Genomic DNA, 14,497 nt, shown 5'->3' on the forward strand with positions numbered 1-14,497 from the left:
CCCCTACAGCTCGGTCCCTCGTCTCCAAAACTGCCCCGAAAAGGGGCCGCACGCTGTACCCAAAGCAGTGTCCCTGCGTGCGGGACAATCCGCAGCCGCCCCGGCATCGGGAACTGGCACCGGCTCTGCCCGGGGCGCCCGGCCGGTGACAGCCGCGTCCTCGTGTCCAGAGGGCTGGACACCACACATTGGAGGGGGGTGGCCTCATTCCTGCCAGGGCCGTGACGCAGGGAAGAAGGCGAGTGCGGGTCCATCACCCACCTCCTCCTCCTCCAGAATCTGTCACAGGGACGAGCCTCTGGTCCGGCCACTCTGCTCTGGGACTGTCCGTGCGTGGGGCACAAAATGACGGTCTCGGGAAACGTGGGGCCGGCTGAGATGCCCGGAGCGGCCATCACGATCCCGAGTCCATTCCCTGGGACCTCCCCAGGCCCTCAGAGCCCCGACAAAACCAAAGCGGCTCATTAAATCGATCCTGCGTTTCGGTGTCCCCCTCTTCATCCCGGGGAGCGGGGGGCACTGGGGTCTTGTGCGCTGCGAGGCTCGACCGCGGCCCCCGCGGCGTGTGCGGGCTGTGCTGGGTGCGTGCTGGGGTTTCTCGGGCGGCAGCGGCTGTTTGGGAGCATCTCCGGTGCCCGTGTGCGGGTAGTGTGTGTGCGTGTGGCTCCGCGTGTGCATCCGGCCAAGCCTGTGCACAGGTGCGTCCGTGTACCTGCTGGAATTGTGTCCACATTTTTGCCCTGCTTGTGTCTATCCTGAGTGTGTCTGGAGGCTCTAGTGAGGTCAAGGGCGGGGGAAAAAGTGCAGGGGAAAAGGGGAATACGAGGGCACTGATCAAAGGGTGCGTTATACGTGTGCATGTGCGCACAACCCGCAGAGGTGCTCCGGGCCTCCCTCCCACGGAGAAGTAGCAAGGAGACAGGGCCGAAGTTGTCAGATATTATGTTGGTCTCCGTTTCTCTTCTCCATTTTTTCCCTTTCTCCTTTTCCAGTTTTCCTCTCCTCTTTTCGTTGCTTTTACTTTTCCCACCGCAGGGGCAGGGGTCAAGAGGGACAGAGCATCCTTGTTGTGGTAGCCCCGGCCTCCCCTGGGGCACACTCCCGCCGCCCCGCGGGTGCGGAGCGGCCCTTCCCGGGGGGCTCACGGCGATGGAGCAGCGATTTGGGCATTTCCCGCAGGCAAGCCCCTTCTCCACCGGGGAGAGCTTTTGGAAGGAGAACGTGTTTGCCTTGGCAGCGCTTCGTGCCGCAGCCTGACCTTTCGCTCACACGGCCGGGGCGGGGGTTCCCGTGGCCCCCCGGGGAAACGGGACCCTGGTAAGGAGAGACCCCTCACCCCGCTCTTTCCCTTTTCTGTCCAAGGCTGTTTGCCTTAGATAAGCAGGTGTAATAAGGCTGTTGACAGACCCTGGATTTGGTGGCAGGGTGACTCCCTGACCCGCAGGTGTTTATTCTTTCCGACTCGTTAAAGAGCGGCCGGCGGCGCGTTTACGGCAAATATTTGCCGGGTGCGGGGATGCTGGAAAACTGTCACTGGGCACACGGCGGAGCCAGCGCGGCCGGAGGAAAGCCGCACACTGCCGTGGCTGGGAGGGCTCTCTCCGCGGGGAGCAGCCGGTGTCCCGTGGGTGTCGCGGGCTGTCCCCCGCGGGTGTCCCGGGCCGTCCCCGGTGCCGCCACCCGCAGCGCGGGGTGCGCGGGGGGGCGGGCTCTTGGCGGTGACGGGTGGGCGGCGCGACCAATGGCGGGCGAGGCCGCAGCGGCGCGGAGCCAATGGGAGCCGCCTGCGGCCCTTGAAGGGGCGCGCCGCGGAGCGCGGCCGCACTGCCGCCCGCCGCCGCCGGGAGACGCGGCCGGCCCGGGGCAGCCACACGGTCCCCAGCCGCCTCCCGCCGGCGCTCCCATGGAAAAATCCAAAAATTTCCGCATCGACGCGCTGCTGGCTGTCGACCCCCCCAAGGCGGCGGCGGGGCAGAGCGCGCCGCTGGCCCTGGTCACCTCGCTGGGCGGCAGCGGTAGTAGCAGCAGCGGGAGCGGCAGCCCTCCGTCCTCGTCCTCCTCTTCCTCGTCCTCTTCATCCTCCTCAGAGCACCCCGCCGGCGGCCCCGCCGACTGCCTGCGCACCGACAGCCCCTCTCCGCCGCGCCTCCTGGCCGCCCACTGCGCCCTGGTCCCCAAGCCCGGCTTCCTTCCCGGGGCGGGCACAGGCTCCCACCCGCACCACCACGCCTCGGCGGCCGGCATGGCCCTGGGACTGCACCCCGCGGCGCCCGGCGGGCCGGGCATGCCGGCGCAGGCGGCTCTCTACGGGCACCCGGTGTACGGGTACTCGGCGCTGGGCGGGCAGCACCCGGCGCTCTCCTACCCCTACTCGCAGGTGCAGGGAGCGCACCCCTCCCACCCCGCCGCCGACCCCATCAAGCTCAGCGCCGGCACCTTCCAGCTGGACCAGTGGCTGCGGGCCTCCACCGCGGGCATGATCCTGCCCAAGATGCCCGACTTCAACTGTGAGTATTTGCCTCCCTCCGCACCGCGGCCGCGTCCATCCCCTGTCCACTGCACGGGCCTACCGGGAGCTGCCTCCTTCCGAGAGGGCAGAAGCCCCCTCCTTCCCCCGCCTAAACAAGCTGAGGACTTAAACTGGAAGAGACGCTTTTATTTTTTGAAAAATTTATGTTAGAAGGAAGAATTCGCGCTCCGCAATGGGAAACGGGTATGTGCTGTCACATCGCCATTCCCTGCCCTAGGGGAGCCCCGGACAGCCTGGCCTCTCACGGCAGGTTAAACGGGAAGGTGACAAATTGCTCCCTGCCTTTGCAAATGCCTTTTCTCGCCGTTCCCTGAGGGTAAAAGCCGCCGGGGAGGGGGAGGTGGGGGTTGGTGGGGACAGGGCAGGGGCAGGACTCCTTATGGTGTCTCCAAAATCCCAGTCTCAATGTAACCCCCCAAAAGCGAGGTTGCAGGTCGCATCACTCGCTTACCGTTCTTAATTTTATTTCTCATTTATCGGAAACAGGCATATAATAACGATGTCAGGCCTTCTAGGCAAAGGGGTGTAAGGGAAGATCTCGGATCGGCCAAAAACTTGGGGTTCTGAGTTCCTGGAGATAACGAATAGGAAAGAAGTACAGTCGGAGGGATTTAGGTTTGGGTCCAGGAAAGGCTGGGAGTGCTGGATGGAACCAGGCAAGCCCGGAGTCCCAGCAAAGCGCGGTGCCGAGCTCTAGGCCTCGCGGCCATGGGGAACATGAGTGCATCTGGTTTAAGCAAAGATCATTTTCGGAGGTGTGAGCTCTCGGTGGGAATGGCCTGTTTAACAATACCGGAGGTGTAGTTTTACGAAAATCATGCCAGGAAAAGAATTGCGATTCTTTTTTCCCCCCCTTCTCCTACTCCGCACACACATTCGCAGACAAAAAAGTCCATTGTTTTCTCTCGAATTGGAATTGTTTAGACTGGAACATTAAAGAAGAAGAAATAATTAGGAGAGCTGTTAGAGCCTTGCCTCTCAAACAAGGGGCGGAGGGGAATAAATAACCGAGCAAAACGAGTCTCGGAAAATCGCACCGCGGTGAGAAAATCGTCCGGGCGCTGCGGCCGGGAGCGGACACTGTCCTTTTCTTTCTGCCGCTTTAGCGAGCTCTCTCCAGCAGCGGCCAGGGAGCAGGAGCCGCCCTTTCCCAGGTTTTTTTTTTGTTTGTTTTTTGTTGTTGTTTTTTTTTTTTTTTTTATTATTTTTCAAAACTAAATTAGCCAAAGTATCTAAATACTTGGGGAAATGGGCTGTAGCGCTGCCGAGTCGCATGCCCAGAGGTGTCGGGGCCTTCAGAGAGGCTCAGTTCCCGCTTTCTCGTTGCTGAATCTTTTTTGATTTTTATTTTGGTGTTTTATTTTCCCCCTCTAATAAATCCTTGAGTTTAATTTTTTTTTTTTTTTTGAACGCGGAAACCACGCTTTTATTTTTTTTCTCCCCGTTTCCAAGACAGTTCTCCAGTCCTCCCTGCTGATTTACGCTCCAGGGGCAGCCGGTGCCCGGCGCTTGGGGTCTCAGACCCGGTCCTGCCTCCGGGCCGCCGGAGGAGTGCCCGCCTGTAATCCCGCTAATTAAACGGATATGGGCGGGCAGGGAGTGAGGCAGGTTTAACTAAAACATTAAATGGAGCAAATTGCCGCTCCCCGGAGAGCCCCGTGCCCCTTCGCCGCGATCCCTGGCTTCGGTTTATTGTCTCGCTTTTGTTAGGCTCTTGGGAAATCAAGAGACATATTTTCCTTTATTTAAAAGATTTAATTTAATTCCTTTTTTTTTCCCTCGGTCCCTATGGGGGATCCCCTGACACTGCGGAAGCCGAGAAACCCCGGAGTCAGAGGGCCTGAAGGCGATCCCCGCCTCGGTCCGTGCTCCGGTGGATAATAGTCCAGCCTTGCTCCAGTCTCACACGCAGAGCTTCTCCTGCCTCCCCATTCCCCACCGCCCTACGGGGGATGTGCGGCTCCGAGCTCACCTCCGCGCTCCCCCTTCGCCTTTCCCAGCCCAGGCACAGTCCAACCTCCTGGGGAAGTGCCGCCGACCCCGCACGGCCTTCACCAGCCAGCAGCTGCTGGAGCTGGAGCACCAGTTCAAGCTCAACAAGTACCTCTCCCGGCCCAAGCGCTTCGAGGTGGCCACGTCGCTCATGCTGACCGAGACACAGGTGGGTGTCCCCGGCCCCGCGAGGTGTGGGCGGGCGTGGCTGCCCTGGCGGGCGGTGGATGAGGGGATGTGTTTGTGTCCCGTCTCTCCCAGGTGAAGATTTGGTTCCAGAACCGGCGCATGAAGTGGAAGCGCAGCAAGAAGGCGAAGGAGCAGGCAGCGCAGGAGGCCGAGAAGCAGAAGGGGGGCGGCGGCGAGGACAAGGGGGATGAGGACCTGCTGCTGCCCGCCCCTGAGAAGAGCGCCGGCAGGAGAATGCGGGAGCTGCCCGACAGCGAACCTGAGGACGAGGAGGAAGAGGAGGAGGAAGAGGAGGCGGCAGCAGCCGGGAGATGCTGCCCGTACCACTCTTCCGACTGTTCCGAGGCGGACGAGGAGGACACGCAGCCCCGGGGCCGGCACGGAGCCCCGGCGCAGCCCCAGTGAGCCCCCCGCACGTCCAGCTCCCTCCAGCCGCCCTGCCGCGGGGGTTTCCCGCCGCTCCTGGTTGGCATTGGTCCCGCTCCCCCCTTGTTCTGATTTCTCCCTGCTTGGAGACGGATGGAGAAGAGGATTCTCCGCATGCAGGGCAGGGAAAAGGATTTGTCGTGAATACAGTGTTATTATTGACTGAAAACCAGACAAAACTTGAGCTCCCCTATCCCCCTTCCTTGCCCCCTGGAAGCGCGTTCCTTTCGCTGAGTATCGGAAATGTTTTGTTCTTACTATATATCGGGAAATCTGTTTATGTCATGAACGTTAAAACTGCTGGAAATCTCAATACTGTCTTTATTTTTGTATATCGTATTTATAAAAAAAAAAAATTCCTCTACTTATGCATGCTAAATTATTCCCCAGGTCCTCCCACCCAGTGCGATGGGGGGGTAAATAAACGGCGTTTTTTACTGGAGGTGTATGAGCGCTGTGTGAGGGGAGGATACTCGCCGCTCCCAGGCCAGGGCAGCCCGGTGCTTTGGGAGGTGCCGAAGCACTCGGGAGAGAGAGGGGGAACGGCTTCCTAACCCGAATTTAGCCCAGCGTACTGTATGATATTGAGAGGAGTGCCTCAGTGCGGGGGCGAAGCTACCCCCGGCAGCAGAGCTGCGGGTCCCCAGGCGGGTTTTGGGCAGGCGGCGGCGATCCCCGCCGTGTGACGCCTTTGAGCGCTCGGGGAGTGGCGGGGGCTGGGAAAAGGAAAGGAGGGAGCAGCGCTGCTTTGCAGGAGCCACTTGGCTTCCAAAGGAGCGAGGCGTGCTCTCCCCGCTCCACCGAGGCCGGGACCCCCCGCTCCCCACGCCGCCGGCGGTGGAGCGCGGGATTTTCGATAACTACGCGATTTATCTCGCCAATAAATTTGCAGATCAATTAATCCCTGTCACCGCAGCTCTTCCCGAAATCAATTATAGCGAATTTAAATATAATCACTGGCTCATCCCCACCAGCTCGGGGCCACGTCTGGCAATTCATCCCGGCGAGTGAATTACGGGGCGGCTCCGCTCCCGCGCAGGGGGGCGGAGGGACCCGGCTCCCGCACCCCACCGCTCGTGGGGCACCACTCCCCCTTCCAGAATGAACTCTGAAACACAGAGCTTTCCTACTCCCGTGCCCTTTAAAAATAACAATATAATAATTTTAATAAAGGTATTTTCTACAAAGGGGCGTTAACCTGGCCTGTGAGGCCACAGCGTGGCCCCTCTCAACGGCTTCTGTAAAAATCCGCCCCGTGAAACACGGGCTGGCGGATGCATGAGATTATGGGATGAGATTCATGAAGGGAAAGTGTTATGCCTCACGGAGAGCCTCAGGTGGGTCGGCTGGAAGCGGCAGCCAGGCATAACGCTGGTAGTTACCAGCTCACCGGCCCTGCACACCCAGTGCCCCAGGGCGATACCCCAAAAATCACGATATATCATAAATCTGAACAGATCCCATATGTCAAAAAAACTTGATTGGGATAATCTCGATTTGGGCTTGGCTGATACCTACCCCCTTGCACGGAAACGATCGCTTTGGAGGCTCTGATTTAAACTTGTGAACGATTTTCTTTTGGCCACAGGCTGTGGAGACTTCAAGGCGATAGAAAAATAAAGGCATTGGTAACTCTGTGGTTTTTCACGCCCTGGCTGAGAGATCATCTTCGTGCGTGAACGGCGGGGCAGGAGGGTGCAAGACCCGCGCAGGGCCGCGGTGGCTCCTCAGCCCTAATCCCGGCAACACATCCGAGTTCCTGTCAGCAGGATTTACCTCTTGTTTATACCTTAAAACGTCTGAACCGTATCAGCCTGGACAACACTGTATTATTTAAAAGAAATTATCAGTAAATTAAAGCACAGTGTATATAACAACATCAACAAAACATCAGTAATAATAATATTAATGATAATAATAATAATAACTGAGATCACACCGCCCCAACAATAAAGATTCTGCCTCAGTCATTAATTTTCAATTAGCACCCACTAATTAAGCTGGCAGACGTGCCCCACCGGGCCAGAAATATCCTGTATGCCCAAGAGGTGTGTGTCCAAACTCGTCTCAGCCCCACGGAAACCAGCCATGCGGGTACAGGCAGCTATTCACGGACTCGGTATCAAAGTCCTACCGGTGCATTGTGTCTGTCTCAATAAAATTAATCTCTTTAAAGCCCAGCGTCTCACAAGAATACCTTCAGTGTTCCAGACTACAAGGGCAAATATGTTTTTCAGATTCTGTTTTTATGGAGGGATTAAAGTTTATTTTCCATAATAGGGCACCTAATAAAACTCATAAAGCTCTGTCAGTCTTACAGCTGGTGGCCTCATTTAACACTTTCACTTCGTAAATCATTTTACAACTTACCAGGTGTTTCCAAAACTGAAAGGAGAGGAGGGGGAAAGAGAGCAAGAGGGGGGAAGAGAAATTAAAGTCACTTAAAATATAGATACGGTCCTTTGGCGCTGGGTGCGTTTGCATTGTCGCTTGGAAGGGCTTCAAAGAAGGCGTCGGTCCCAACGGGGGAGAAAAGCCTTTTAATCAGGATTTCCCACGCTCTTTTGAAGTGTGGAGGCTCGTCCCCACGTGCAGGGCAATCAAAGGCTCAGAGTGATTAGCGGAGCCGGTAACGTGCGCGACACGCTCCGTGCTCCGGGAGCGCCCGGCCCGGGAGGGCTCCGCGCCCGCTCCCGGAGCGCCCCGGGCGGGGAGGCTCTGCCGGGGGGCCCAGCCGGGAGGTATCCAAGGGGCCAGGGGTGTTATCCAAGGGGTGTTATCGCCAACAAGCCAGCCCGGCCACGGCTGGGGCGGGAGGGGACGCGCTCTCTGTCTGAACCCGCAGCAGGGTCCCCCCGCCCCGGCTCCGGGGTGTCCCCACATCCAGCCTCATCCCCCGGCACCCCTCACCCTGCCCCGGGAGCCTCATGCTTCCAGCCTACCTCACCCCACACCAACCTTCCTGCGGGTGTGGGGCCTCCCTGCACCCGTTTCCAGAGTGCCCCCAACACCCAGCCCTGGGGTGCCCCACTGCTGTTGCTGAGGTTGCTTTGCCTCAAGACCCAGCACAGGCAGGGCTTTAATCTAAACTCCTGTTTGTAATTTCATTATTCGGTCTGTTCCCTCCCCAGACGCAGTAGGTAACAAACCTCTTAAAATTTTCATTGCTGTACTTGAGAAGTGGTAAGTATGAACACGGACCTTTGGTAGACATTTTGCTTTAAAAAGCAACATGGTTTAGGCATGGATGTCATTAACTGGCAATTTCACAAGCATTAAGTGCTAAAACAAAAGAACCAAAACAGGATCCATATGTTCAAGGTAAACCTGCTAAAAGTCTTCCAAATGGGAAACCATAAATATATAATCTCCCTCAATCTCTCCGTGAAACTGCTGCGAATGAAATACTCCACTAGCAGAAAGACTATTGATTATTTCGGGAGTCCAAACCATTACGTCCATCCAAAATGAAGAGATTAATGTCCTGTTTCTCGGTGATTTCTCTAACTCTCAGTAAGACCCCGTCCCACGGTTCTTCCTCCTCCTCTCACGCTGCTTCCCTTCGTGCCTGCGGGGCTGGACACGCGTGGGAGGGCTGACACTGTGCCCGCTGCTCCCGTGGGAGTGCTGATCCTCCCAGCCTGGCTTCTGCCACAGCTCTGATTCCTCTGCCGGGGAGCCACACTAAGGCTTTCCAGGTGACACCAGAGATGCCCCAGGACAGTGAATCCTAACATAGATGTCCTTCTTCCTTTTCCAAATTTCCCCTTGAGCACTGTGGCTGCCGAGATCACCACACCATGCTTCAGCAGTGAAAGCAGGAACAGAATTTGTTAATTCCTGCTCCATGGATTGTTCCTGTCATGTACAGAGAGCTTCTTGGTCTGCTGTTTGAATCCCAGGAACAACACACAGGACAAACCGTGGAAGGGATGAAGGTCCAAAGCTCCTTAGTCTCCCTTGGGTATTGTTTTTTGCAGTGACCAAATTATAATTTTTCTGGCCCCTAAAAATGGTCAGATCTGGTCTGGCCAGAGTTAAATACCAGTTGCACATTACTCTGAGAGATACTCAGCAATTGTGACACAGATTTTTTATTTTTCACCAATACTTATGCAACCAGAAACAAAGCAACAGTGTTTTGAGGTTGTCCCTTTTGCACTTTTGTCTTTCCTGGGACTTTTTGCTTCATTTTTCTTGCCTTGTGTAATAACTGTTCCAAACAGTTCTCTACAAGGACAGTGGATTGAGGAGATATTTACTGTCTTCTTCCTACTCTGAAGACAGAAGAACTTTAGTTTAACTAAGTTCTAGATGGAAATGGAAGTGCCTGCATGGAAATGGATTTCCTGCAACGTGTAGGAAATCAGAAGGGTTTTTCTCTGATCACAAACTACTATAAAATTTGATTTTCCACTTCCTTTTGGAAAAAGACCATATTTTGCTGAGTAAGTCTAACTGGAACTGGTCTTTAAAATGAGTAAAGAACAGTGCTGTTTTCCTCTAGTAAAACTCAGCAGAGGCAGTGGCTTGCAATGAATTTTGTAGCTGCAAGGCGTAGCTCCATTTTACTACCTGCAGGATATTTGCAAGCAGATCACAATTTCCTCTAATCAATCCACCATTTTAAATTACTATTCATAGGACTTCTGTTAATGTTCTTGGCCAATGGTACCTTTTGGCAGGTGGGACTCATGTCTGAAGAGGGAGTATGGATGCACAGTGCAGAAGTTCCTGATTCAGCTGCCTCCTCTCTTCCAGCACAGAGGAGATGGGGATAGAGAATTCCTGCCCCCATCCAGCCCTGCTTGGCTGTAGGTACCATTTCCATAAATAACAATAAAAAAAAGAGCAGCCAGCATGGATTTTGGTGTGAGGCTGGGGCAGGGGAGTGATCTCCATATAGAGAACCTCAACGGGTGGGGCAGATTGTCCATTGCTTGGTATCCCTGGATGGCCTTTCTGGAAAGGACGTGGAAGCCAAGCAGAAGCTGTTGAGCCGCCTCTGGCGCTGATTTCTGCAGTGTAATAGTGGCTGGCACCGTGCTGGGGTCTGCCTAGACCATCTAATGATTCTTTCCGGACTTCAAAATGATAAATCTATAAAGCATGTATTGCTGCAGCAGCTAGGTGCAATTTTAGAAATGTTAATGAGTAATTACATAAAGGTTGTCCACAGTCATTGATGTTAATCACCGTTCTTTTGCCAGGGATAATTAAGATGACACTTCAGCAGCATCAGCCAGTGGTTCCTGCTGTCTGTGCTGCCTCCTTCTCCCTTCCCAGCTCCTGATGCAGCTCTCACTCTCCTTCAGGGATCTCTTCACTCCATTCCTCCCATGCTCTTGGCCCCCCAGTTTTTCTGAAGGGCCTAGTTCACCACAGCCTGAGGATTTTAAAGCTGTTTAATAGCATTTCACATGGTATTGTGAGGGTGAGCTGGGAGTGCTGGGAGAAGCAGATCTGGGTGATGTGAGGCAGTGATCTGCTGCCCCTATGCTCAGAGCATCAGGGCACTCAGCTCTGTTCTGCAGGTAGCTTGCTTGGACAATGTGTACAAGATACTTCACCTTTCTTGAGCCACCACCTCATGAAATAGCTGGTATCCACACCTTGTTTTTGCCTTTTTGTGTGTCTTGGAAACCTCAGTTGATGACTGTGGAGGAGATGGAATAACAGCTATTTCAGTGTGTGGTTTGCTATAATAAAACCTGTGAATTCTATCCACATTTTCACTCTTCAGCCTGTGATCACATTCCACTCAGTGTAACACAGGTTTCAGGTGATGGAAAGCCCACGGTGGAGGTTTTAGTGGGGGTGAGATGCCCTCTCTGTGCCTTTCAAATGTGCCACTCCTACAGTAACCCAAAACCTCAGGGGCTCCTCTGGCTTTGGGGTGGGAGGAAGAAATCTCTTCCATAAACTACAGGTTCAGGCAAGATACCTGAAACCCCCACTCCTTCATTCCTCCACATCTTCATCTCTAGGACTGGTAATTACATCTACAGGTTAGATTTGAGGGTCGATTTTGGTAGCAGATGAAAATGGGATAATGTTGAAAAGTCATAAATGTGCTCTTCTGCAAAACCTGTTACTCCTGTGCCTCTGACAGCTCCACGTCAGCCTTGGGGAGCCCTGGCTCCCCTCTGGAGGAGGCCATTTCAGGGAAAGTGTTACTCAGCTTCCCTGAGGGTGTCAAAAACCTGGCCAGAAATAAAGGTTTGCTTCTCCAGTTCTTAGCAGTCTGAAGGCTCCTTAAACTCACAAACCTGGTGTGAGGTTTCCCAAGAATGAGACAGTCCAGAAGCATGGATGGATCTAGGGTCACTCCAGATCTGATTCTCACACAGGTTTCAGTCCAGAGATAAGACATTTGGGCTGATTCAAAACCCACAGCAGTTTTTGAGCAGATCTATTGTCTTCTGCTCAAGCTCTGAAGTGCTGGTGAAGAGCTCCCTAAAGCCTCCTTCCACAGTTTTTATCACCACAGGAACAGTACAGGATTGTCAGGTGCTGTCCCCACCTTTCTGCACTGCTCATCCCTGACACACGGTACCTTCATAATCCCTGGCAAAATAAATATCTCCAAGGGACCAATGCACAGTTTCAAACCGTTTAGGTGGGGAAATTTGGAAAGTAAATACCATCTAGCCAATACTTTAAGGGTGATTTGAGCTACAGAGTAAGGAAAAAAAATTCCATTAAGAATCTAAGACTTTGTCTGAGGAGGAAAGATAAGTTTTTGAAGATGTAAGCCTAAAAAATGCAATCAAGGTAACTTACTCTTCCTCAAGGTGACACCAAGCTTATCTTGGGTTATTGTCTCTATATTAGAAAAACATTGTTCTGTCTCCTGGCTGTAACCAATGTCTGCCCCTCAGCGAACTTCAGTGCCTCCAAGATTCCCTGCTATTCTGCACCAGAGCCACGAGGGCCTGTGCACCCAGGAGAGATTGGAGGGTACGCTTATCATCTGAATTGTAAAAGGTCCATAATGGAGTTTTTAATGAAAAATGTGTAATGCTTGGAAATCTTTCATTTATGAAAATGAAACAACCATTTCACTCTAACTGATAAAAGACTATTAAGGAACAATTCAAGAATGGTCTCTGTTTTAATTTTGCTCTGTACCCCTCATTCTAGTTACATTACTCAGTCATTTTTAATTCACTTTGAAATGAACTCTACTCTTCACACAAGGTGAGCTGCTTTTTGTCTGTTAAGAGTTTTGTCCTAGGACACAAGTTTTAAGGGATTTTTGGTGCCAGCTGGCCCTTCCTAAGCTTATCCCTGATAGATGCTCATTCATTTCCTTAAAGTGTTATTAGGAAACCACGTGGTATACAGTTTGGAATTGTGCATGCATCTAAATTAGGGGATGGCTACGGTAATTAGCTCTAAAGCAAGGCTGCAGGTCACACCAGAATTTGGGGACGGCACAGCTGTTTCATACGGGTAGCTGCGATGTCCATGCCTGCAAGCCTCATGTCAAAGTTTGGTTTACTGGAGGGTGAAGGAAAGTTCCTCCAGGAGATGAAATCACAAAAAGTGTCATACAGTAAAAGAGTCATGTCTCTAACCTACAATCCCTGAAATCAGTCCAACCCAAAAAGTCTTGGGTAAAACATACACTCAGCCTTTTAAAAGCAACCCTGCAGATCCAATTGTCTCCTGAAAACAAAATTGCTTTATCAACTGCAGGAAAAAATCACATATTGACTGACACACACGGGATGTAGCTGGGCACTAAGCTGCAATTACGATCAGTGCAACAAAAACTGGAGCATTAGAGTTGCCACTCACATATTTATTAAGCTGAAATCACTGTCGTGCACCGGCTGCTGCTGCGGGGCTGTAACTTTTCATGTGCAAAGTTCACCCGCAGAACAATGGGAATTAAACGATCCCAGATGTGCTCTGAGCACAGGATTGGGTTGCAAACCTTCGCTAGCACCAGGCAGGGCAGCCCCGCTGCGTCTGCGCCTTCGGAGCACCACTGACATCAGCCCCTCATCCCCGGCCTGCAGGACAATGGAAAAATGTCAAGTGAAAAAAAGCCCTGCAGATACTTGGCTCGTTCAGGTGTGGTGTTAAAACCCTGCCAAGAGGACTTGTGTATGATTTATCAGCGTAACACTCCGGCCAAAGCGAAAAACCAGACTGCACTGCCCTGTTAATTCTGATACAGAAAACAGAGAAAGTTTAAAACATTGCTGTCCAGTTTAAAAGAAAAACAAAAATCGAAGCTGCCATAATAGCTATGAGTGGATCGTGCTGCTTAAAGGGGGAATTGAAATTTTCTGCTACACAGCTAAAAAAATCAAACATCCGGCTTTTTGTTAAATGCATCTAAAGCAAATCACACTGTTTTCCAATTGGTCTGGTGGGACTAAGGATTAGTGTTGCAACTGTAGCTGCTTGGCTTTCCAGCATATTGTGTTTTTACCAATCCAAACCCTTTTTCTTCTCATTAAGTAGCAACTCTCCCAAACCTGCTGTGTGGAAGAATTTGGGACATTTTAAGTGGCATCTCCATTACTGGAATGATCAGGGACCATTTCTCACAGGCGTTTGACGCGGGCTGCCAGACTAATACTCAACAGGAAGAAATCTCATTGGGCTGTATTTTGTGTATGTTATTGAACACTTATTCCATGGCAGACAAAGCAGAATGTGTCCCAGCCAGGTGTAACTTCCCCAGCAGCCGCTGCTGGCAGGCAGTGTTTAGTATGCAGTTCTGCAGGAAGGCAATTACCAGCCTTTGGTCTTGCTGCTCTTACAGAGACCTTACAGCCCTGCTAGAAGGAAGAAAGACTGGCAGGGCCAGCTCTGCTGGGACAAGTTTTTTCTCCAGGGTTAGAAGTATGATACATGCAAAAAATTATACATTGTGTATAATACATGTTTAGACACAGAAGCATACATGTGGAATACCTATAAAATGTATGCATTATGCATATATATTTTGATATAAATACACATATAAATAAGTACAAAATCCTCTCTGCGTTCCTTTTCACACGTGCTTTATATCCTTGGAATGTAATGACCACAGAAGCAACAGCTTGCAGATGCTTATGTACATCAACAGCAGAGTCTGCCAGGCCTTCCACCTCTGTCAAGCTGTGGCAGTCTGGCCAGTAGGACCATGGAAAATGTTGTTAAATATGACAAGATCCAAGACTCAGGAATTCACATTTATCTTGGAATTGTCAGATTCCTGTCGGACAGTTATTCCCCCACTGAATCACAGCGAGAGGATGGGACTTGTGCAGAATCACCCACAAAACCATGGTTCGTAGTGCTGATGTGACTACAGCACTGTGGGCTGGCAGTGTATTTCTGCTACTTTCCTTGAAA

General features: G+C 52.4%; 1 protein-coding gene across 1 annotated transcript; it reads left to right on the plus strand.

The window, feature by feature from the left end:
- Positions 1-1,812: 1,812 nt before the first annotated feature.
- On the plus strand, positions 1,813-5,579 carry MNX1 (motor neuron and pancreas homeobox 1). The gene is made up of 3 exons (XM_066194661.1): positions 1,813-2,507; positions 4,531-4,691; positions 4,784-5,579. Exons 1-3 carry the CDS (start codon positions 1,904-1,906, stop codon positions 5,114-5,116), a joined length of 1,098 nt encoding a protein of 365 aa, XP_066050758.1. The 5' UTR covers positions 1,813-1,903; the 3' UTR covers positions 5,117-5,579.
- Positions 5,580-14,497: the final 8,918 nt, after the last annotated feature.

Source organism: Chamaea fasciata, unplaced genomic scaffold (assembly GCF_029207755.1).
Source record: "Chamaea fasciata isolate MVZ Bird 193981 ecotype frontalis unplaced genomic scaffold, bChaFas1.0.hap1 SCAF_1, whole genome shotgun sequence".
In the NCBI taxonomy this organism is placed as follows: domain Eukaryota; kingdom Metazoa; phylum Chordata; class Aves; order Passeriformes; family Sylviidae; genus Chamaea; species Chamaea fasciata.

Bases quoted from the DNA above. Each gene is read 5' to 3' on its own strand.
- MNX1 (XM_066194661.1), top strand. From the start codon at position 1,904: ATGGAAAAATCCAAAAATTTCCGCATCGACGCGCTGCTGGCTGTCGAC. The intron at 2,508-4,530 runs GTGAGTATTTGC...CGCCTTTCCCAG, and splicing joins CAAGATGCCCGACTTCAACT to CCCAGGCACAGTCCAACCTC. The intron at 4,692-4,783 runs GTGGGTGTCCCC...CGTCTCTCCCAG, and splicing joins TCATGCTGACCGAGACACAG to GTGAAGATTTGGTTCCAGAA.